Source organism: Pseudonaja textilis, chromosome 3 (assembly GCF_049901715.1).
Source record: "Pseudonaja textilis isolate UNSWEBS1 chromosome 3, rPseTex1.2, whole genome shotgun sequence".
In the NCBI taxonomy this organism is placed as follows: domain Eukaryota; kingdom Metazoa; phylum Chordata; class Lepidosauria; order Squamata; family Elapidae; genus Pseudonaja; species Pseudonaja textilis.
Window position 1 is genome coordinate 117,572,678 of NC_141992.1, and position 26,440 is coordinate 117,599,117.

Below are 26,440 nucleotides of genomic sequence, written 5' to 3' on the forward strand. Positions count from 1 at the left end.
AAGGTTGTTATGAGGGTGAAAATTGGGAACATTCAGTTCCTGAAAAAAGGATAGAAAATTATTTATAAAACAAAACAAAACAATATTTGAGAAAACATAATTTCCTTATATTAGCAGCTGAAAGTAATTATCCTTACTTTATTAAACATAACAGCTATAAATGCAAAAAACACCCTCTTTGGTAATTTATATTTCAGAAATCATAGGGAGAGAATTAATTTATAAAACTGACTTTGATCATTCATAATATAAAATCAAAGTTAAGTGTTGTGGAATTTTACTTTTCATTAGCCTCCTCAACGTTTTCCTACCATCTTCTAAATAAATAACTGAAGGAAATTATATAGCAATTCTGTAGCAACTGTACAGCACAGTCCTATAGTTTTCTAAAGAACAGATCCTCTTTGTATTAAAAACAAAAACACTTGGATAAATGTGGCTAGAATTTCAAGTCTACATCAATACTTTTATCTGGCAAAAAGACTTCCTTTTGATTTTATCCCTGCTCTTTCCCTCACATATGATTCAAATTTGTACAGATCATTCTTCATAGTTACTCCTGATCTATTTATATGAAGTATTAATGTTTTGGAAAACTAAATGTCATTCTGCTATATAGCTTTGCTGCCAGGTATAAAAAGTTTTTTTAATTGATCATAATTAACATGTTTTGTGCATTAATATCCAAATTCTTGCTTAGGATTTAAAATTTCTTTTACATAAGTTTCTAGCCATTTGACATTAAAGTAAGTAAATTATGACTTTCTGTTCCTTCTCTTTTGGAAAAAAAGTAATATATTTCATGATTTCCAAGCCTTCCTCAACTGGAAAATCACTACCAAGTCTCTCTTGAAACCATTCAGTGGAGCTCTTTGTAATGGCTTTATAGCGTCTTTGTTCTGATTCAGAGTCTCCAATACCAAATCCCATGGTAACTGATTTTCTTTATGCGTAGGGTTGTAGCAGCATACAAATGAGTAAGACATGATACTGAGCCCATCTTCTCCTGTGCCTGATAAAATCTCACTGTGAATTTCACATGCTTCCAAATTCAAGAATGCAAGAACATTAACAGAAACTTTAAAAAAAATGATAAAGAGCTACTCAGCAGTCAAATAAGTCTAGCAGTCAAAAGAGATACTTAACCCAATACTCTTGTGATCCATTAAAAGTCTGCAATAAAACAAAGCAGTTTGAATCAGCTTGATGCTATGTAATTAATCTGAGTGAATAGTTAACTGCTGTGAAAGATGCTGTAAAATTCTTATATGAGATTAAGGATGTGGTCTTTTACACCAGTATAATATGTGATGCAGTAGAATATATCAAACATTTATCAAAGTATCCTAAATTCTAAGGGTAGAGTCCATCTTCCCTTACTGCTTTCACATGGCTGAAAACTGAAAACACAATTCTTTCCTGTGATAAATAACTTCAAATCCCATTCAATCAAATAAATAAAGGCAACTTTACAAAATGAATATTATGAAAACTGCAGAATTTAGAGTGGATGTTTTCTGTATTAAGTTTGCTTATTATTGCACATTCTTTTGTAGGATTGTACATTTGCGTAGAAGCACATAAAAGGAGACAGAGTGGAGTTCTTATACATGTTGAATAGAAATATATTTATTTTCTTAATTATTTGCTATCCATTGTAAAATATAAAGTGGTAGGGAATAGCATTGTGCAAATGGCAATCACATCACAACTCACTGTGATGTCATAATCATAAGCCAGGCACCTAATGCCCAAATCAGGATCATATTGTCAAAGGGATGCTGTAATGGCCAGAACTTTGAGTACCAATTGCAACAGCTGCAATTTCATTGACCAGTTGTAAGTCCATTTTCAGTACCACCATAACTGAATGAATGGAATAAGCTGAGGACTATTGTAAACTAAATCAAAGAACCTACTGTGTCCCATCATTCATCATAAGCCCTATGGAATAATTCAGTTTTCAAAAATCTCCAGAAGATGAAACCTGTGAGGCTAGTCAGGCTTCTTTGCGAGGTCTACACCATAACATAGGCACTGCCACTGAAAACCAGCACTTAAGAACTTCTGCAAGTGGGGGGGGGGGGAGAGATAGCATTTCAAAACATGGCAAACAAAGAGCTGACAAACATCACTTTGAAATGGTTTCAGACAATCCATTTGGATCCAAAAGTCTACTAGCACAGGCAAGCGCAATGTAACACCCTCTGTGTTTAGACCAGGAGTATCAAACTCATGTCATCATGGCTGCATCACATGACACATTGGGACTTTTTTCACCTTTCCTAAACTGGGTGTGGGCAGCACGTGATGCATCCGGCCCATGGGCTGGGGGTTTGACAGCCCTGATTTAGATAATTGAATTAAAAAACAACCATACCAGAGAAGGATGGAAAGGGTGTAGGAGGGTGGGACTGAGTATGTATTAAACTCAACACAGTAGTATAGTATTAGGTTTGAGTTAGACCACATACATTGCTTAAACATGGTCTTTAAAATCCCATCTTTTGTTTGTTGAACATAAATATAAGATGTAAGAGAAAATTGTGAAACCCATGAAATATTGGATCCTGAGCTTTACATATGAATTAAATTATTTACAGTGAAATCTGTTCAAGTGATACTTTGTTCAGTCATATTTTCAAGTGAACATACATACAGCATCACATACACTAGTTACAGATTTAGGATAGTGGGTATAATGAAAGCTGATGCTTTTTATTGTTTCACTGAAGTTAAGGACTCTAAACCTCAAGGTGGAATAATCAGTAATTCTAAGTTGGAATATATAGCAGGTGGGTTATACCCGAAAGAGATGGTCCTGGAGATCCCAAGCATATATAGGTATTTATCAGTGGTGGGATTCAAATTTTTTTACTACCAGTTCTGTGGGTGTGGCTTGGTGGGCATGGTGTGGCTTGGTGGGCATGGCAGGGGAAGGATACTGCAAAATCCCTATTCCCTCCCCACCCCACTAACCTGCTTTCCAGTTCCGTTCTCCTGTGCAGGGCAACCAAAGAAGACCCAGCCAATCAGCTGGGACTCGGGAGGCAGAGAATAGATGGGGGAGGGGCCAGTCAGAGGTGGTATTTGTTGGTTCTCCAAACTACTCAAAATTTCAGCTACTGGTTTTCCAGAACTGGTCAGAACCTGCAGAATACCACCTCTGGTACTTATGTTAAAACCTGCATTTTGCATTGTACTTGAAAACCCACTAGTAACCCACAGAGAACCAAAATGTTATTCTTATAATGGAAGGGCTACTGCATTTTGTATCAACTGCAGCTTCCAAATAGTCTTTAAAGAAAGTCTCAAGGAGAGTGCTCTACCAAATCTATTTTAGAGATAATGATGATATAAATATATTTTGAGATAAAATGCACAAATTTGGAAAAATATAAATTTCTTCATGTTTTAAGCAAAAACATTTAATGAACGCATATATCTGACAATTTGTTAAAAGCAAGTGGCTTTATCTTTGAACCTCTTTTTTAGTAGCAATGATTCCACTTTGTTTTTCAAGTCTTTCAAATTTTATCAGTTTATTTCAACAATTAGGAATTTAAACTCTTTTAAAAATTATTTTCAAATTTGATTTACCATAACCCAGTAAAGTACTACTTCTCTGAAAGCTTCCTATTAATATTATATTATTTTTATTTATTTATTTGTATCTTGCCTTTATTATTTTTACAAATAACTCAAAAGGGGAACATATTGAATGCAACTTTCCATCTTCTATTTTCCCCATAACAACAACCTGTAAGATGGATTGGGTTGAGAGGACTGGCCCAAAGTCACCCAGCTGGCTTTTCTTGGCAGGATTTCAACTCATAGTCTCCCACTTTCTAAGCTGATGCCTTAACCACTAGACCAAACTACTTTTTGATATTTTATTTTATTATTTTTATTATTTATTTATTTTTGTTTCAATGTGTAAAAGTTTTTACAAAACTACTTCATGCAATCACTCTATTTTTCTACCTTTGGCTAGACAAGGGCAGATTCCCATAGGGCTTACTTGCATGTAGTTTTCTTGACATCACTCCAGATGTGATTTGTCATTACCTATTTTGAGATGTATATTGAATGCCAGTGATGGCCATTCTTGATGGACTCCCAGGCCATTGCTGATTAGCTTTTAAGGTGTTACCTAAGCTAAACTAAGTGCTTCCAACTGTGCATGCACTAAAAAAGCAGTCTAAGAAATTAACACAAATTCATTAGTTTATGCATACAGGTAGTCCTCGACTTACGACCATAATTAGGCCCAAAATCATTGTTGCGAAGTGAGACATTTGTTAAGCAAGTTTTGCCCCATTTTATGATCTTTCTTGCCACAGTTGTTAACTGAATCACTGAAGTTATTAAGTTAATAACATGGTTATTAAGTGAAACTGTCTTCCCCATTGACTTTGCTTGTCAGAAGGTCGCAAAAGGTGATCACGTGACCCTGGGACACTGCAACTGTCATAAATATGTAGCAGTTGCCAAACATATGAATATGGATCATGCGACCATGGGGATGCTGCAACAGTCGTAAGTGTGAAAAATTATCATGTCACTTTTTTCAGTGCTGTTGTAAGTTCAAATGGTCAATAAATGAAATAATGTAAGTCAAGTATTACATGTGTTTCTCTAGATAAGTTACATCTTTAAAAATCAAAGAAGTAGCAGCATTATAAACATGATAGTCATTTTAAGGTTGACAATTCTATAGCAAAAATACCAGAAAAAAAATCCAAACAATTAAAGGTAAAGATATTTTAAGGCAAATATTTTGATTAAAATGATCAAACTGAAAAATGAACAAAATATTACCATATTATGCTTGTATGGCAGCAAATGACCTGCAGCACTCTGCATTTTCAAATTCTACAGCATTGAATTTATTTCTCACATTAATTTTTTGTCTATTCTTTTTTTAAAGGAGCTAAATTTAGCAGATTTATATGTCATGCTATTTCATCACCTCCCCAGTTTACACAGTGCGAGTTTTTGCTATCAGTTTTTGCTCAAAGTCATTATCAGGTAACACACATAATGTAATTTAAAAATAATTTTGCTCTACTGCTATATTGGACATCTTCTAATATGAACTTTGTCACCAGGAGATGATCAATACAATCAATTATCAATTTCAATTTATTATACAAACATTATAAAACTATTCTAATTAAGTACCTAATGCTGTTCATGCTTCCAGTCTCAGATCCAAGTTTACATCTCTCCAGCTGGCTTGCTACAATCTGACGTTCAGCCTCAAGTTCTCGTGTAAGCCTTTCAAACTGTAACTCCTGAAAGATAAAATACAAATGTTTATGATTAGTTGAAATGTTAGTTAACAGGGATCAACCTTATTAAAAAGCTTGCCCAAGAAGATGTATCAATCCCAACGTATATATTTATTATTAAAATGTGATAGTATTCACATTTTTCTATTATATTCCAAATCGCTATGGTTTTTGTTCATACAAGAGCTGGATAAGTTTTGATAAAAAAGAAAGAATTAGAATTAGATTAGCATTAGAATTACAATACATTTCATCATCCTTCATTTCATTCCAGAATTAATAACTTACGTTTGCTGAGTTCATTTGACAGAGGCTAGTCAAATACATTTCAGTCTAGCATATTTTTGAAGCCCCAGCACACCATTAGTTTCTGGTTAATACAAACCCAGAAATTTGGATTAATTCGGTATGTCAACAGTGGTGGGATTCTACCGGTTTGGCCTTGTTTGGGTGAACCAGTAGTAAAAAATGCTACCGTTCAGCCGAACCGATAGTAAAAAAACAGCTACTGGTTCCGGTGAACTGATATTTCTTTTTTTCCTCCTCCAAACCATCAGCTGTTCCGATAATCAGCTGTGCTCACTGTTTTACTGCTTCGCCCAGGAGGCTTCCCTGAGGCCCAGGAGGCAAAAAAATGGAGTGGGGGAGGGTGCTGCACAGTCCCCCATGCTCTGTGTATTGCCTTGCAAGGCTTCAGGGAAGCTTCCTGGGAGCAAAAACGTCCCCCCCGAGGCTTCCTTGAGGCCCAGGAGGCCCAAAAGTGGAGTACGTGGGGGTATGTGTGTGTGCTGCTGCACAAAAAAGGAATAAGCCATGCCCACCCAGTCACATGGCCGTGCCCACCTAGCCACACCTATAGAATTGGTAGTAAAAATATTTGCATCCCACCCCTGTATATAACATTTCTAATGCACACATTTAATACTCTCACTTATTTTTCAACCACACAGTCACTTACATATAAATGTCTGTTCTGTGGCTTCCCTCTGGGAAGAGATTTTGAAGTACTTTTAACAGGACTATCCGATTCTCTAACAGCTTTGTTCCCTACACCATCCCCGTGGTAAATTTGCAGGATTCATTTTTCTTGCAAAGTACATGTATACATTCAAATTAGATTGTGATGTTTTCCTGTATCATATATGTGGTTATGTGGGTATATGCTCGCTCTATCTATCTATCTATCTATCTATCTATCTGTATCTATCAGGTTTATGTAGTTTATGTTGTAGGACCTAATGTAGGTGGTGACCCTTTGAGAGCTGTATGCAACGAAATTTCATTTAAATGTATGCCAATTAGTGTACATTTAAAGTGACAACAAAGTTATTCTAAGTCTAAATATTTATATGAATATATCTGAATACAAGTGTGATACATAATAATACATATGCATGCAATATAAGGACACCATTTGAATTTTTATAACTAGCTATCTAGAACAGTTAATAATTTATGTTAACAGAATTAATTTGGAAATATTTAAAATTCTGACCAGTATGTGATCACATCTCTTAGCATATCCTACAACTGTTGCAGCAGGAAGAAGTACAGAAACTAAAAATATTTTGTTTTGGGTGGATGAAACAATATCCAGAAACTAATTTGATTTGTCACAATTATTAGAAAGTTTAGTTATTCTTTTTATTTATTCTCTCTTGTTCATCATTAAAGAAACTCATGAAATTTAATTCAGTTGCAGCAAGCTATGCTTCATTGACTTGTCTCTAAAATTCTTTTGATAATGAAAGTTTTATGCAAATTATATCTTGTTTTTAGCATAATAATGTTACATTGCAGCAAATTTGTAGGAACCAGACAACAGTGCAATGAAAAAAATAACTATTAAAATAAAGCAGTATCAAAATGATGTCACAATTGTAAAAAAAAAAAAAAAGCCAAGAAACATAACTACAATGGAATAGTGGCCCGTCTTGCCTGCTGGGGATAATTAGAAATAGGAAAACAAGGAACATTAGAATATGTAAAGCAAGTCCGATATGTTTAAAAAACTATATGTTGCATTAAATGAAATTTCTTTAAAAATAAAGTTTTAGGCTCTACTGTAGGATTAAAATCACATTTTACCAGAAGTAGCTTTTGGGCCTTTAGTATTTATAAATGTTTTAATATATATCTATTACTATGTCACTTGATAATGAGACGGGAGGTACATAAGCTTAATAAATAAATAATGAATCAAGAAAAATCATTTTCTCTTAACAGAATAGTAGAGCTGGAAGGGAACTTGGAGGTCTTCTAGTCCCACCTCTACTCAATCAGGAGACCCAATGTCATTTCAAACAAATGGCTTGTGAATATATCTTGTTCATAAACATAGTAAAATAAAATATATCTCATCTTTCCATAAAATGAAAGAACCTTATATTAGCAGTATTGCATATACGATTCTATGAACTATATTCATATTATTCTATTAACTGTAGTTATGTTCTGAAAATCATTTCTGTAAAATCATGCAGAAACTGACAAATGGCACATGTCATGGTCTATAGCTAGAAGTAATAGAAGAATATGTTCAGAAAGAACAGCATTTTTTGATGTGGAAAGGGAAGTCAATTAGCAATGGTAATCATTATCATCATCCCCCCAAACAATCTGATAAAATTTCCAGAAAACAACTATGTAAATAGATTTCCTTCCTTCCTCTATCACTGGGTGCTGATCAGCTAAAATGATATATCACCAAATCAAAACTCTAACAAAATGATAAACTTTTGTGTTGAATGATTGTAGTTCATTTTATTTTAATAGGCCAAATCTTTCACACAGTACAAATCCTCTCTGAGAATAAAATTCTTTTATTTTTATAAATTCATTTTAATTCTACATCTATCTCATTTCTTAAAATGTAACAAAACATTTTAAACAAAAGGCATTGTTTATTGTTATTTATGAAATGTATATGATATGAAATGTATAGGTAAAGACTCAAGGCAGGTTACAATTATGAGGTCAGCCTTTTGAGGTAGGCGAGATTAGGAAACAAAGATCAGAAATACTGCTGTATTATTAACAACAGAATCTTGAAAATCTGGCAGAGCTTCTCATAACTTTATCATACACAAAAAATAATCAAGATGGGGTTATTTTAATTTTATTTTAATTTTATTCAATCAATTTTTATACCCATCCATATCAAACCAATAACCCTGGCTCTATTGACAGCGGGTATTACTATGTTGAGGAACATTTGCAAAGTAGTGTTCACCATGTTTCTTTTAAGTTGATTTTTGCTTTCTTCCTCTTTCTTTTCCTATCTCATCCTGTACCTTTCTTTATGATTTTGAAGACTTGCAGCCCTTTCATTCACTGAGGTATTTTGGAGGACTTTAGTTGGTGTCAGCCTTCAAGATCTTCTTTCTGGCTGTCATGAGTAACAGGGGGAGGAAGGGGGAAAAGTATGGGAAACGGGCTGGAGATGTTACTAATATTGTATAAACTGAGGAGGGTTTCTATTTCTTGCTTGGCGTTCTCTTCTCTGCGCAACTGCAAACCTTTATTTGAATAAGCCAAGGTCAACTAATCATCACCACCTGGAGATGTCCACATGATGAGGTTCACAACTTTTAATTGGAAGAACCGTTTGAACTATTGGGGGTGGGGATATATGTGATGTACGTGCCTATTTCCTCAGATTCAGAATTCTCTTGTTGCTACCACTTGACTTCCAGTAAAAGATATCTTTTCTCTAACTACAAGAGTCTAAGTATTTCTTTCTTGGATTTTGAACGGAGCACCAGCTGACATTTGGTTTGTGTGCTATAGTGATGCCATGTGGCTATAACATGAGTTAGTTGAAATGTTTGGAATGTTTTAATTTGTTCCCTAATCCAAAGGCCACTAACAACAACCTTTTTTTGTTTAATTAATGAAACTGTGGGCGAATGTTTATTTGTTGACATTCTTGTATGATTTGGTGTTAATTATAAAAGAGAAAAAACCAGTTAGCTTTCCTTTCTAACAAGTGATTGCTTTTTATTAAATTACAAGGTTCTTTCACATAGATTGTGATATGACACATCTATATTCATATTCCATAAATGCATTCAAATTTAGTTAATTCAATAAACAAAAATGGTCAAATACAAATTAAAAAACTGTTTCACAATCCCAGGTCTATTACCAAATTATTTTCTTAAAGTTTTTGCTTTACTTGCAGAAGTACTGAATCTGGTCAAAAACTGTTCAAAATAAGGACAAACACATTTTTACAAGAGTTTTTAATTTATTTAGTGTATGGAGATGTTACATTAGCCAGGAGACTACAATGCTAAATGCAGAGTAGCAGTTTACTCCCTGAGATTGCTAGCCCTGTTTGGTTCATGGTCACATGTTTCCCCAGGGGCACCACAAGTGGGCAACTTAGCTGTGCACCAAAAAGAAAGATGAGCTATTTTCTTGTGGCAGCATCTGGGGCCCTCTCCCTCCACTGAAGCCACCTGGCAAACAGGTGTCACAATTGGGAAGGTCTAGTGCCAACAGGACAAAAAATAACTGCACAAAGTGCTGGCTTGTCTCTCTACTGAAGTGGTACCTATTTATCTACTTACCATATTTTTTGGAGTATAAGATGCTCCGAAGTATAAAACACACCTTCCTTTTGGGGAGGAAAACAAGAAAAAAAAAATCTGCCTCTGCCTTTGCCTCCCAGCAATTTGCAGTAAACAGCAAACAGCCTGGACAGCTTCAGCACAGCCTGATTAGCACAAGCAGCTGATTGTCAGTTGGATTGGCCTCCTCACAATCAGCTGTTTCAGGCTGCAGGGATCGCCATTGCCTATTGCTGCCTCTGCAAACCCAATTTTTGGCCTCCGCGTGCCTCATTTTTGCCCCATTCCAGGTGGCGGGGATTGGGATGGGTGGAGAATGTGGCATGCAGAGGCCAAAAATTGGGCATGCAGAGGCCAAAAATGGGGCACGTGCACATAGCAATAGGCGATCCCTGCAGCCTGAAACAGCTGGACGTGGGAAGGCCAATCCAACCGACAATCAGCTGCTTGTGCTAATCAGGCTGTGCTGAAGCTGACCAGGCTGTTTGCTGTTTGCTGCAAAGAGGCAAATTTCTGGGAGGCAGAGGCCTAAGGGTGGGGGCCAACGGGTAGGCAGGGCTCGCTTAAATTCACTATATAAAATGCACAGACATTTCCACTTACTTTTGGGGATAGAAAAAGTGTGTCTTATACTCCAAAAAATACAGTACAGATAACATGCTATTAAACTGCTAAGTGGGCAAAAGCTGAGGTGAGTGACATCAATGCTAGGACTCAAACCACAGTGCAAAGGCCATCTCCAGAATCATTAAGCAACTGAGCCACCGTGCCTCTTTTTGTAAGAGTAGCAAATAACTTATAAGTTTGCTTTGACCACAAATTTATTTATTTATTTATTTATTTATTTAATTTTGTCAAGCGATAAGACATCAGGTATTAGTATAAACATAGTTATGAATACATGAAGTGGATACATATAAGAAAAATAAAAAGAAACAATAGGACAGGGACGGTAGGCACGTTGGTGAGTAAATAACATTGGTGCATAAATAACATCAGGATATAAAATAGCTAAGAGGAAGTCAGTCTATTATGTTCTTGAGTATGATAAATCCCAAATGTAACACTCACTAATTTAAAATTAAATCAATAAGATGTCTTGTTTTGCAGTTTTAGTTCTAATAATTATTTGCCATCAGGGTAAAGATCAGTAAAGAATAATAAACATTCAACAGTCTGTATTTGGCAAAACTGATGATGTCTGAAAGGCTGGAAGTTGCATTTGACAGACTGTTAACTATCAGAAAGATCAGAAAAGGAAGCTGTATTGCTATAGAGAAATTTGCTACACTAGATATATGGGAATCACAGAAAAAGCTACTTATATTAGGATGAGAAATCTAGATCTGAAGCAGAAAGCAACAGTGTGAGATCAGAACATTTAGTGGAGGGAGAAAGAATCAATAAGTAGTTGTTCCCGTATATTACAAGAAAATTGCTGATCTGATTGCTACCATCAGAGAGCATAGTTCTTGCAACTGCATCCAGAGATGGTTTCAAGAACAAATTCATGTATAACATTCAAAGATGTCTAAAAATATACTTGATATATATTTGCTTAAATGTATGTAACTTAATTTACATTGTCATAATTATGACTATAAAAACTGTGTGAGTTAAAAGTATTTTAACAATAGTATAACAAAATATTAGTATTACTACTTATCAGTATCAGCATTTACTAAAAGACAGAAATATGTTGATTAGAGCTTTTAGTTGCTTTTATTCCTGTTCTTTTGAGTTACTAAATAGGAATTTAATAACACAAAATAGTAAATGCCCTTTGAAAAAGTGATGGCTAAAAGTATTCATGGGAATTTGTATAAATAGAAATGATACATTCTCTGAGACAATTCTATGCTTAAGATGCAGTCATAACTAGGGTAATTTTTATGGAAAAAAATCTAATATTTATAATAATTTTTGAAAAAAACAGATTATTGAAGGATTAACAATTTGAATCATTAGTGCTTATCTTCCTAGCAATAATATTTCCAATCTAATAAATGTAGTGCAGCATTTCACATATCCTAATTCAAGAATAGTAGCAAATTACAGATCAGTTTTACAAATTAAATCTTCCTATGCCCAAATAATAAGACTTTCAAAATATAACAGGCAATGCTATTTTATAACATTTTATAACATTTCAGTTTCTGAAAGTAACAGCAACTAATCTCCAACTACTCATATTCCTCTTAAAATGCACCAATTCTCTTTCTGATATTATCAAATGGTGGCCCCTCTAATTCCATCAGATTTTTTTCTTGGTTGATAATTACATGTGAACTCAAAATGCCACATTTATTCCTAAATGGTGAAGTCATGCAAAAGCCAGAAGGAATCATTACTAAGAAAAGGTATTTATTTCTTATATGATCTGTATATCAATTGAAGGTGCTCCATGTAATACAGTGGCTTACGCAATTGGTTCCTTATGGATGTACTGATCTACAGCTCAAAAATTAGAACAACGCTAAAATAGGGAGGAACATAATTTACAGCTCAAAGCCTCATAGATATTTCCTTAACCTTAGGTAGCGCTTCCAAAGTCCCCCAAAAGTTGCCACTAGATTATAATATTTAGTGTCTACAATAAAGGAAAATTACACGGGCAAAAATCATATTAATTTTCATTAATTAAATGTAATCATAAATCAAACTTATTTTTTGACATGCTTTAATCTTTTTGTTCTTGGTCCCACACATTGTCTGCAATATAGCCTATGAAAAGATTGGGCATAGCCTTTGTCCCTGAAATTATGTGTCTCTGAATATTGTAACTGTATTTTTGCAATTCCATGTGACCAGTACAAAACCCACACATTTGTTTAGATAGTACTTATTTTAATTTCCATTTATGCAATGCTTCAGATTAATTTGGCTGTCATCTGAAATGGAATAATTCCCATGCCAAAATTATTGTATAAATTAAATTACGAATTTACATTAGAACTATAAAATTTTACAATCATCCCAGTACAAATTATAATTAAAATAACTAAAAATTGAATTACTATCATGGACTATTTTAAACCACTGAAATCTGTTTGTTTAAATTATCATTAATGTTAATACTATAGCTATGTAGCAAAAAACAATGTGGCATGACAGTTAACATATAAAATGAAATGCAATTAAATACTAAACAAAAAGGCTTAAAAACTAGAAATAGGCCTGAGGAAATGGCCAGAGTTTCTGGGTTGTCAGCTTGCCACCTGTTTACTGGATTTAGACTCCTCCTATTTAGTAAAAGCAGCCAGGGAGGTGAACTATGGTGCTGGAGAAGACTCCTGTGAGTCCCTTGGACTGCAAGGTGATCAAACCAGTCAGTCCTAGAGGAGATCAATCCTGACTGCTCTTTAGAAAGCCTGATCCTGAAGATGAAACTCAAATACTTTGGCCACCTAATCAGAAGGAAGGACTCACTGGAGAAGTGTCTAATGCTGGGAACAATTGAGGGCAAAATAAGAATGGGACGACAGAGAATGAGTGGCTGGATAGAGTCACTGAAGCAGTCAGTATGAGCTTAAATGGACTCCGGGGGATAGTAGAGGACAGGGAGGGCTAGAGGAATATTGTCCATAGGATCGCGATTGGTCGGATACAACTTTGCAACTAACAACAACATTGAGTCCTTCTCAAAGACCAGGGATAAGCAGATGTTGTTTGACACTATTAAAGGTATTGTTGTGAGATTATTATTAACTGTTATAAAATACACAGTGTAGTTTTCCTCTGATGTTACAGCATTTATTGTCTATCCGTTCCTGGTAAATTTTACATGCTGCAGTCCAAAACATGGCAACCTTATATGTTATGTTATGATGGGATTACAGTTCAAAAGTAATAAGAGAACATAAGATTAAGCTGTGCAACCTGACACCGCTGAAAGTAATGCAGAGATAAGAGTGTGCTTTCAAAACCTCTGTAGAATGAGCAATGAACAAGTATGCTTTTAGTAGACTGAAAACATCCAGTATCAAAGTCATAGACATTCCAGCTATGAGATCTTCTTCTTCTTCCTCTTGAGATCGTGATGGTGGCATTGCCCAAAGTTCTATGCTGATTTTTCGGCTATTTAGTTTTTAAATCCACTTTTTCTATTGTGATTTTTAAATGGAGAATGCTGCTTGGGACATTGTGAAATCACACTTATTACACAACAATATCATATTTTACAAATAACATGAATATCGCAACTTCTACACTTTCATTTATTAGGCTTTTATCCTACCTTTATTATTTTTACAAATAACTCAAGGTGGCGAACATACATAATGGTCCTTCTTCCTCCTATTTTTCCCACAAGAACAACTTTCTGAAGTGAGAAGGGCTGAGAGAAACTGACCCAACTGACTTTTATGATTAATGCAGGACCAGATCTCACTGTTTCCTGGCTCTTTTAACTAGCATTTTCTTATATAAATTGTTTGTAAAAAAAACCTCAACAGTTATTCTCCCCAAGTAATAGAATATGAACATCATTTTTTTCAAGTGAATAGAGAGTCATCTATAATTTAAAATCAGAACTGTACAAAACTGGAATTAGGACAATGAAAAAAAGGAAAGATCAGTCACAAAAAGAGATCAAACACTTTTGCAGTAATTTCATAGTTGCAAAGCTCGGAATGCTGCTTCAGAAATCAACGTTATTATTTAAAGAGTACTCTATTCAGAAAACATAGAACCACAGTATCTTAGTTGCCAACATCTGTATAATCATTAGATAGCAGCATTATGATACAGAAAAAAAGTACTGGCATCTCTTTGTCACCTGGATTTTTGCAATCAGATAAAGTAAGCTGCTCTACTATGGTATGTTCTAACCTAGCATTTTCAAAATTGTCAAATTTAAGATATGTGGACTTCAAGTTCCACCAATATTGGTTGAGGAATTCTGGAAGTTACAGTGCAGGTTTAAAAATTATTATTCTAATCTATTACATGTTTTTGGATAGCTGGTTCCTTTGTCATTGATAGTTGATCCTAAAAGGCAGAAACTATCCACTGTTCACTGTCAACTTTAAGTCTGGCTACTATGATTATGATCGATCACCTTTATATTAATCTTACACCCATGCTTTCTTGTGCCCTGCAATTTTCCTTGTTAAAGCTCACTTATATTTTTTTAAATTTCCAGCTTTCAGAGTAGTATTATCAATATAGCACAGGATGATTCTGGCATATATTACCATCTGTGGTGGACTTGTATTAAAGCAAAAAGAAATTTGGGTAAAAATACACATGTGGTTAGAAAAGATTTCAGGAAAACATGTAGATCTGAAACCTGGTATTTTTAAAAATTAGGTATAGTATCAGAACAATTAGATAAACAAAATGTATATTTAATATTACATGTATTAACAGCAGTGAGGATTGTAGTTGCTCAGCATTGGAAAAATGAGTACCACTAAATGAAGAGATAATTAAGAAGATATTGGCCTGTGCAGACTTACATTGAAGATCAAACAGAAAGAAGATACAGAATACTTTCAAACATGGAATTTATTTTATCAGTGGCTGGAAAAAAGGGGTAAAGATTAGGAATATAATTTGTATTGTTAAGCAAACAAAATAACCGGACAATATGATGTGTATTAAGCACTAATTAAATGTAGTAGTAGAAAATTTATAAAACAACAACAACAATAATAAAACATAGCACAGGATGTTGGTGTTTCTTCCTCCAGTTTTAAAACCATGCTCATTTTCTTCCAATCCAGCATCCCTCAATGCATATTTATAGATATTCTCAATCATCCAGGTCATGGCTGCCCCAAAGGTGCTTTCTTTCAAAAGGCAACTTGCTTTCTTATTTTGTTTGAAGACATTTTGCTTCTCACCCAAGAAGCTTCTTCAGTTCTAATTGAATTGTGAAGAATGGAAGGATTTATATTCCTTGAAGCCATCTAGTCATTAACACTCTGAGTCATTGAGGCCATGTGCGGATTTGTCTGTGCCCTCAGGGTCACCTGAAACTGAGCTCATTACCAGTCCCTGAAGGCATAGACAAATCTCCAAGTGGCCCTCAATGACTCTAAAAAAGAGTGCTAATGACTAGATGACTGCAAGGAATATAAATCTTTCCATTCTCCAACATTTAGTCAGAACTAAAGAAGCTTCTTGGATGACAAGTGAAATGTCTTCAAGCAAAACAAGAAAGTCCAGTTGCCATTTGACCTTTAGGTCCCTGAATGTCTGTTGAGAATACAGATTAAATAAATACAGGGTAAGTATACAGTGTTTACAATCTCGTCTTACTCCTTTGTAGACCTGGAGAACTGTGTTCTGCTTCAGTTCAGTATGAATTCCTCTTCCTTACAGAATGCTGTCCTGAACACAAGGAAGCTGAACACTTCTTTTAATTATAGCATATATATGTATATATGTATTTATGTATATATGTAGGTAGGTAGGCCTAGGTATGTTCGGGTCTTTTCCCGTGTAAGATTAAGAGTATCTTGGCGACATTTCAGCAGGGTCCTATTCGCAGGACCCAGGATACCACAACAAAAGAACTCGCAAGCCCATCACACAACCCATTACCCAAGCCGTTAAAACACGAGAGGCTAATGGAAAAAAGATCACTACAAAACAAATGACCCAGGAGATTACAGCACAAGATCCAGGATATCTCCACAACAAAATTCACAAGGCCATCACACAGCCCATTATACTAACATCAACTCCATCAACCAATCAAGAGGCAGCAGCGCAGCCAACCAGCCCAGCACACCAGTCCCCACACCAGTATTTATAGAGTCGGCAGCTCTGATCACACACTGCTTGCACTGGCACAAAGCTGAAAGCCCCAGCCTGAGGATGGCGAGTGGTACCTTGCCAAAATGTTGCCAAGATATTCTTAATCTTACATGGGAAAAGATCCGAACACACCTAGACCTACATACCTGTACCCGTGAAAATCTACGAAAATATAGTATGTATGTATGTATGTATGTATGTATGTATGTATGTATGGTATTCAGCTTTGTTTGGGTATTTTCCCACATCATTATAGTTGTGCTTTTAAAGGCTTATGGTGACAGATGAGATTCTGCCGAAACGTTGCTACAACTTTAAAAGCACAACTATAATGACATGGGAAAATACCCGAACAAAGCTGAATACCATACATATAAATACCCGTGAAAACTTAAGAAAATATATATATTTGTTTTCTTAAGTTTTCGTGGGTACTTACATGTATGGTATTCAGTTTTGTTCGGGTATTTTCCCACGTCATTATAGTTGTGCTTTTAAAGTTGTAGCAATGTTTCAGCAGAATCTCATCTGCCATCATCAGGCTTCTGTATTGTGTTCGTCTGTGAGTCAGACTTTCCCAGCCGTTTGAAAAGTTTGACTCACAGACGAACATTATACAGAAGCCTGATGATGGCAGATGAGATTCTGCCGAAACATTGCTACAACTTTACAAGCACAACTATAAGGACGTGGGAAAATACCCAAACAAAACTGAATGCCATACATATATACACATACACATACACACACACACACACATATATATGCAGCAACAGCCCTTTTTCAGAAAATTGGTATTTCTTTATTGAGCAAAATATGATATGATGAAATTTGATACAAACTGGCAATAGGTTCCTTTCAAAAAAAATTAGAAGCATAACAATATTCATGGCGATTTTTGCAAACTTTAAAAAAAGCTATTTTCTAAGTTTTTTTTCCTTTTGCATTTCATCTGTACAGCCACTCACAGCAGCGCTTTTATTTTTTTCCCTTGCTCTATTTTTATCTCTGTGCTGCAGAAAGCAAGCTCTTTGATTGGCTATAAGGCCGGTTACTGGAGCAGAGAACAAAGCTACTGCCTCACCTCTCCCACTTCACAGCTCATTGCCACTAAAAAAGTATATGAACAATATTTTCCAAGTAATCAGAAGAGGAGGTGTCACAATTCCCCAAAATATTACTTGATTTTCTTTAATAAAATATTGAAATACATTAGCTTTTCACAGACCCATTCACATCCATAAAAATGCTAACAACTAAAAAAATATATAAAATCAAAAATGGGAAGGTCAGAAAGTAATTTGTAGTATATTTCTTTTATATCTTTCTATTTTTCCCTTCCTTGCCTGATTCATTCATTTAACATTTAGATTTCCATATTTGGTCATCTGTATTCAACTTACCACATATATTTTCTGATAAACTGATAGCACACATTGTACCTACCTAGAGCAGTGGGAGAGAAAGCAAATTTGCTCCACTGTACTGAGAAATTAGCTGACCTCCTTTCCCTGAACTGGTACTTCCTTTTTATTTGATAATTATTAAAATTACCATGTCCCATTTCTCTCTTCGATTGTTTGGAGCCATGGCATTGGCTAATGGGCAGGGAAAGTTGTATTTGAGCACAGGTTAAGTCAGCCTGAGTCATCCTGGCTTATGAAAAAAGCAATATGCTTTAAACTATTAGCATTTGGTTTGTTCTCATTTGGGAGGAAAATTTCCAGGCAATTTAAAATTATAAGGGCTGTGTTAAAGAGAATTAAGGGAAGGTCAAGAAATCACATGTGGATAAAAACAAATACAAAATGTCAAGTTATTTAAATCTGAATTTATTAGTTGACCAATTTGCATTAAATAAAATGAAGATAATTGTAAATAACAAAATTGGTATCAGCAAGAACAGCTTTAGGTAAGTAGCAGTTTTTCAAAACCAGAAGAAAATTAAAATGCAAAATGAAGTGAACAAATAATCTTTTTATAGAAAATAGATGCTCAATAACATAAGAAGCTGTTTAGAAATGAATTGATTAGAGTAAGGGTGGATGAAGGCAGCCAAGGGAAGAAAGCCAGAATAAACAAAATAAACCTCCAGTCTGCTTTCTTGGGGAAAAAAACAATCAGAAGAGGATCAAAAATTGTGGGAAACTGTTATTAGGATAGGTTTTAAACAAGCTATTGTTCCTATAATCAGGACTGTTATCTAAATTAGACAACAAATGATTGCACCTCCCCTTCTCCCCTCCTCTTTGGAATTACAATACTTTCTTTAAACACACAAACACACCTCTTTTAATAAAGAATGCTCCTGCATTCCCAAGCACAGTCAGAATGCTTATTCTCTCTCCTCCCATCCATTAATAACTATAAAAGAGTTTGAAGTGCTTTGAAATCTAATAAAAATATAATTGTTCCAAACTGGCCTCCTATTGCAAAGGGTCCTTCAGCATGAAAGAGATGCTACACACTCAAGCTACCCAGAATGGGAGGGCAAGTTTAGGACTAGGACCCATATAAACACTTCTCAGGGAAAAAAAGAAAGTGGAACAACCATAACTCAAATCAAACACGCTAAAAGGTCCCCAGCCCATGTTCCCTCTAATATTAATGAAAAGCTTCCTTTCAGAATGTTCAGGTATTACAATCAAATCCATATAATGATAATCAGCCACTATACTCCCAAAAGTAGTTTCTTTTTATGTAGGAAAGTTTTAAAATTGATTTTCCCTTTTCCTCATTTAAAAACGAAGTTCTTTTGCCATTCATACAAGAGTGGTACTCAGCAGGTTCTGACTAGTTCTGGAAATTTTGAGTAGTTCCGAGAACCGGCCAATACCACCTCTGACTGGAGATTTTACAGTATCCTTCCCCCACCATGCCCACCAAGCCATACCCACAGAACCGGTAGTAAAAAAGAATGAATCCCAGCACTGATTCATACTATTCTTTCAAATAGAAATGAACAAAAAGCTATAGTTATATCAGTCCTATCCTGGTTCCCTCCTCCTCAGCCACCTTTCCACTTTTGTCCTAATCAAAAAGTCAGAATAGTAAAGAAAATACCATCACCATATTTCAAGGCTTTTTATAATACTGCTGTAATTTTCATGAATGTTTTTTAAATGTATAATGTGTGAATATGTTCACTGATTCTCTGCAGCTTCTCCTAATCTTTCTCAGAAATTCTAAGAACCAAACCTCAGATTGATTACACTTGAATGAATGTACTTTACCATTTACTATATTCAAGCATTTACCTGGAAATGTGAGGGCTTGAAATAATAAGGGCATGCATATAGCTCACCTCTACTCTTCCTGACCTTTATGTGTTCAGCTGGGCAATCTGAAGGAGAGTTGTGTTTGCATTTGCTGGAATGTGAATATACTTCCTGCATGATCCAGGATCCTAATAAAGCAGTACAGAGCATGTGTTTAAGAAATGTCTAAGTAGGGCTTATGTACTACTGTACTTCTATTCTCCTTTTATATTCAGCTAGTCATAGAATTAATTAGAATATTAGGTTGCAAAAGAAAAGTCATGTAGATATTAAAATGTTATCAAAACACTTTTGTACATTAAAAGTAGTACCCTCTATGCATTTCCAATGGGAAAAATATTAAAAATATTAATTGTACATTTAAAAAAGATAACACAATGATATTTGATAATGATTTATTACTATTACTAATTGCAATATTATAAAATCATGGATTGCTATACCTTCTAGGTAATTTGTATTTCTTCTACTCTGTAGTTGAGTTGATATTTCCATTTTAAAATAATATCTTTATAAAATTTTAAAGTCAAACATTAAAATACAAACCAACATAAAATGGAAAAGGGAAAGGGAGCAGTAAAACAAATTAATAGCAACAAAATACAAGTAATATATTTATAACAAAGATTACCTCTGACTTCCTTTAGTTCACAGTTTCTAACATTTCAACAATCTCTCTAAAATTAAGCAAATAATACCAATATCCTAAAATACTAATAATCAATTTTCTAAAATCCAACATATTCCTCTCTTAATTTTTAATTGAACAGATAATTGTCAAATATGAATAACCTTATATTTAAAAAGCTTACAATATTTCTCTAATCCAATCCAATTCTCAAATCATAATCAAAAGTTGATTTTTCTTCTTGTCTTGTAAGAAATATCATAAATAAATAAAGTCTCAATAAAGGGCTGTCCCTTTTTTTAACTTCAACAAGTCTAAAAACTGTAAATTGCTTCAATGCGTTCTAAATACACAACCTCTGATTAGCTTTGTTTAAAGTTACTATAATCCTTTCAGAACCTGTTTGCTATTATCTGTTTGGAATTTCCTGCTTTTTGCTACATAGGTTTAAGCTATAATTGTATCAACTCATACTTAAAATACAACTGCTCATTGACTCTTTAATTTCTTTTACGTGGCATATTTTAAAACTTAGCTTCTTCACGGTTATCTTCTTAGGGAGATGAAGAAAGAGGAGATAGTGTTGCAAAAATTACAGGAAGATACCAAGATATTTGTTCAATAGAAAGTTGTCTAGATTGCAAGATTTTATTATCGACAAGAGAAAGAAAATCACTTGAGACTCTTAACTCAAAATGGCGTAGTCTACATAACTGGTTGCAGTACATTCAAATAAGTAGCATATATATAGAGAGAGAAATTTTTAAAAGACTTGATTGAAAATTGAATTTCTACTTTGAGATATAGTTAGCAATTTTTACTGAGCCTCATATTACTTCATAGTACACTGAATTAGTTTTACATATAATACCTTCAAGGATTATATGCCCTTTAGTGAAAAAAAGTTTGATTCCTTCCATGGAAGAATGACAAATACCTAACCAAATAACTAATGATTAGACGAGAAGAGAGCTCACTGGTGGCCTTACATTGCAGTGAACAAGAATTTACATTCAATTTCACAGCTACTCAGATTGTTGGCCAAGCAGGAACAAAAATAGCTAGGGCAATGATTGAAGCCTGGGAAACAGGCCTTTTGTCAGTCATCAGGAGTGTTGCTTTATCAGGCATTTAGGAGCTGAGGATGCAGCAACACAAGGAAACAACAACCAAAAGTACACATACAAACTGGGTGAAACCAGGCTCAATAGCAGTAACTGTGAGAAGGATCTTGGAGTCTTAGTGGACAACCACCTAAATATGAACCAGCAGTGTGCAGCAGCAGCTGAAAAAGCTAATGCAATCATAAGTTGCATTAACAGAGGGATACAATCGAGATCAAGTGAGATACTAATACCACTCTATAAAGCCTTAGTAAGACCACACCTAGAGTACTGCATCCAGTTTTGGTCACCACATTATAAAAAAGATGTTGAGACTCTAGAAAAAGTACAGAGAAGAGCAACCAGGATGATTGGGGAACTGAAGACTAAAACATACGAAGAACAGTTACAGGAACAGGGCTTGGCTAGCCTAGTAAAGAGAAGGACCAGGGAGACATGATAGCAGTCTTCCAATATTTGAGGGGCTGCCACCAAGAGGAGGGGGTCAAGCTATTTTCTAAAGTGCCTCTGGCCAGACCAGGAATAATGGATGGAAACCGGAGAGATTTAACCTGGAAATAAGGAGAAACTTTCTGACAGTGAGAACAATCAACCAATGGAACAGCTTGCCCTCGGAAGTTGTGGGAGCGCCATCACTTGAGACTTTCAAGAAGTGATTGGACTGCCATTTGTCAGAAATGGTGTAGGGTCTCCCGCTTGGGTGGGCGGTTGGACTAGATGAACTAAAAGGTCCCTTCCAACTCTGATTATCTGTTATCTGATTTAATAGCCTAACACCAAAGCCCAATCCACACATAACCAGGTACCACATAAATACTACACATAGAACAGCTCAGTGCACACATTCTAGAGAGAGAGAGAGAGAAGTTCCTTGAGGATGGGCTCCAGCATGAATCCTAAAACCTGGAAGACTAAAATTCTGCTCCTGGTGACAGACTCAGATTGAATCCTGCAACATTATCCTGGGATATATACAGTATATTTGCTTTCATTCATGATTAACCAAGCTGTACACTTTAATATCCAGAATAATCTTGCATCTAAAATTGAAATCTGATGTAAAATTCAATTCTAATTCAAAGGCATTATTGGACTATTTATAACATAAATTTATACTACATCTCAAATTTTAATTTTTCTATGTATAGGGTGTCAGTGTCCCAGGAATTACAGCCATTTCAAATCAGAACTCTGAGGCAACTGGAATCCTCAAAGAACAATTTTTATTGGAAATACCATCCTGGTACAAACTAGTGAAAAGCTAGTTATGAATCTTCCTAGTCTTTTCACAACCTTAAAGGAAAAAGTTTCCAGTCTTCTCAAAACAATAAATCACATTGTCCAATCTGGATACTAGCTGGTTGCCTGGTTTCAACTCTCCTCTCATCCTGGGTCCCCCAGCTGTTGGAATGCCTCTGACTCACCAGACAGCTATTCTATTTTGTCTCCCAAATTCCCTCTATTATTCCCTCTATTATTCATCTCCACACTGTGCCAGACTGAAATCCAGCTATGGGCAGACAGGCTGCCCCCCTCAGTTGACGGGACATTTCAGTGAGGTCATGGGACATACTATGAGGTTAGTTGAAGACTTCTAACCTCCTCTCCCTCCCCCAGGAGGACCCTTCGGCTTTTGGAGATACTCATCATAGAACTGTTTCACCAACCTATCTCTCTCACCTTCCAACTCTTCACCCAGGTGGCTTCAGCAAGAGGATATCCTTTCCAGTGCACTAGATCAGGGGTAGGGAAACTTGGCTCTTTTATCACTTATGGACTTCAACTCCCAGAATTCCTGACTGAGCCATAAAATTTTTCCCATCCCTGGCCTACTGGTTTTACAGTTGTGGGGGAAATCAATTTTCGACTTGAATGGGACTGTTTAATATACAAATGTAGGGCATATTTTTAAATTTGATTTCACATATTCTTTATATGTCCTACATTTGTATATTAAACAGTCCCATTCAAGTCAAAAATTGATTTCCCCCACAACTGAAAAACCAGTAGGCAGGGATGGGGAACCTTTTATGGCTCACTCAGGAATTCTGGGAGTTGAAGTCCATAAGTGATAAAAGAGCCAATTTTCCCTACCCCTGCACTAAATACTCCAACTGACCTCGGTGTACCCTCGAATCTAGAATTTTCTTTACCTTGTAATGTGTGTGACCTTCAATCACTATTGGCTTGGATGATGTCCTAGCTATTGGTCTGATTTGAGAGCCCATGACGGGTTTTAATAAACTGCTGTGGAAAACTGGATGCACTTACCCTAACTATCAAGGGAGTTTCAGTTGTACAGTGACTGGGTTAATAACTTTCACTATAGAGACAGGTCCTACAAACTTCGGACTGAGCTTCTTAGTGGCCAATTTCAATTTCAGATACTTCGTGGACAAGTAGACCTTATCCCCCACCTTAAACTGTATTTGGGGAGAGCGGCATTTGTCAGCTTGGGACTTATATGCTTCCGCTGCCTCCCGTATGGTTTGTTTGGTATTTTCCCTTTTTTTTTTTCAACAATTCCATCCACTCTGCTAAGGACATGGAGGGGGGGGCTCCTGGGGGAGCTCGGGCAAGGAGACAAACTCCATGCCGCTAGTGACCTGAAATGGAGTCAGACCTGTGCTACTGTTCACTATATTATTGTGTGCCACCTCAGCAAATGGCAGCAGCTCTGTCCAGTCAGTTTGCTGGTAGTTGACATAGCACCTCAAACATTGCTCCACCATAGCATTGGTCCATTTTGAGGCCCCGTTAGTACTTGGATGGAACACCGAACTCAACCATTGTGAAGACCCAATGGACCTCATGAACTCCCTCCAGAACTTAGCAGTGAATTGGACCCCACCAACAGAGATAATTCTGTGAGAGACACCATGCAATCTGCAGATATGCTTTATAAACAGGTTAGCCAGCTTTTGAACCAAGGGGAGTGGTGGGCTGCTGCCAGTTCAGACCAGTTCTAATGAACTGGTAGTTCCAATGATAAGCTGGTCCTGCCCACTCTACCCTGTCATATATTTCCATCTTTTTCAGCTCAGCTGATTCGCATGACACAGTGGATTACCATGCCTCAGCTGTTCTATTCACTGGAGATGCCCTAGAAGGTAAGCTGTAGAGGTTGAACTCAGTATTTTTTTTAATGCTGCACATGTGTGCAAAGTGTACACTCACAGAACCAGTTGTTAAAATGGTTGCAGCCCATCACTGGTTAAGAAATGTTACAGAAATGTACCACAGGTCAGCTGCCAGCTGACCTCTTAAGCTTTGTGTCTTTCCCCCTCCATCAGTGGCTTCTCTCCGCCTGGCTTGACCCCTAGTTATGGCCTGTAAGTCAGGCTGGGAGGGGGGAATCATTTCGTGAACCACCTCTTCACGCTTGCTGTGGTACTATAGTTTATGTGACAAAGCGTCTGCTAATGTGTTCTTATTTCCTGCGATGTGCTTCAGCTCAAAGTTGTATCATTTGAAATATTGTGCCCAGAGGACCTGTTTTGGGGAGAGCTTTTGGGGAGTTTTTAGTGCCTCTGGATTCTTGTGATCAGTCCATACCTCAAATCACTGCCCTCAAGGAAGTGCCTCCACGTTAGTAGGGCCCACCTGATCGCATAAGCCTCTTTCTCCCATACTGCCCACCTCTGTTCAGTGTCAGTCAGTTTTTTGGAGGTGTAAGCGCAGGGCTGTAAGTTGCTCTCTGCACTTTTTTGGAGGAGAACGGCTGCAACAACCACATAGCTGGCATTGGCTTGGACTACAAAGGGGCGTTCTGGGTCAGGGGGTTTGAGGATTGACTCCTTGGTGAAAAGCCTCTTCAATTCCTTGAAAGCCTGCTGACATTCCAGGGTCCACTATAGGGGCTGACTCGGTCATTGTTGTTGAGAACCGTTTTTAGCAGATTGGTGATTGGCAGGGCGATTTTAGTAAATGAGGGGATAAACTGCCGGTAGAAGTTCACGAACCCCAGGAAGCTTTGCAGCTGTTTTCGCATACGTGGATGTTGCCAGTCTAGAACGGCTTTCAATTTAGCAAGGTCCATCTCTATGCCCTCACTCAATACCCGGTAGCCCAGGTAGTCCAGCCAGGTCTTGTGGAACTTGCATTTTGACAACTTTACATTTAGTTTAGCTGCAAGGAGTTTCTCCAACATTTGCCGCACTAACTTCACATGTTCCTCTAGGGTCTCTGTGAAGATAAGAATGTCAACCAGGTACACAAGGACTCCTTTTTATAGGTGCTCGTGTAGCACCTCATTTATCAATTGCATGACTACTGCGGAAGCTTCTTGCAGCCCAAAGGGCATCACTTTGAATTAGAAGCTCCTCAAGAGGCAGTAAAAGATGGCTTTCCACTTATCCCCTTCTTTGATTCATACCCGGTAGTACACCTATCACAGGTCTAGTTTGGTAAACACCTTCCCCTTGGCCAGGTGAACCAGCATTTTTTTCATGAGGAGAAATGGGTAGGTGTTCTCCACACATACAATGTTTATTCCCCTAAAATCTATGCAAAGGCACATTGACCCATCCTTTTTCTCCTTAAAGAGGACTGGGGCGGCCACTCTAGACTTAGCTGGATGGATAAACCCATGGGCCAGGTTAGTGCCGATGTACTCTCTCAGCTCTTTCATCTCTTTTGTGGTCATGGAGTACATCTTTGGCTTGGGTAGCTTAGCCCCTGGTACAAACTCTATGGCACAGTTCGTGGGGCAGTGGAGGGTAGCGTGTTGCATTCCTCCTTGCTGAATACTTCTGCCAGGTCCTTGTACTCTCTAGAA

The 26,440-nt window shown here is 36.4% G+C and overlaps 1 protein-coding gene across 16 annotated transcripts in view; it reads right to left on the reverse strand.

Moving 5' to 3' along the window:
• CTNND2 (catenin delta 2) overlaps window positions 1-26,440 on the reverse strand; it is a 471,659-nt gene that overhangs the window by 325,561 nt on the left and 119,658 nt on the right. For 15 of the 16 annotated variants that reach the window (XR_015743082.1, XM_026701042.2, XM_087930702.1 and 12 more), the window contains one exon: window positions 5,185-5,297. Coding sequence is in view for 15 of the 16 variants with exons in the window: in XM_026701042.2 (XP_026556827.2) it covers window positions 5,185-5,297 (113 nt within the window). In the remaining variant the exon portion in view is untranslated. Of the gene's footprint in view, window positions 1-5,184; window positions 5,298-19,937; window positions 20,031-26,440 lie in introns of those variants that run through there. The other variant, XM_087930706.1, reaches the window with a different exon arrangement.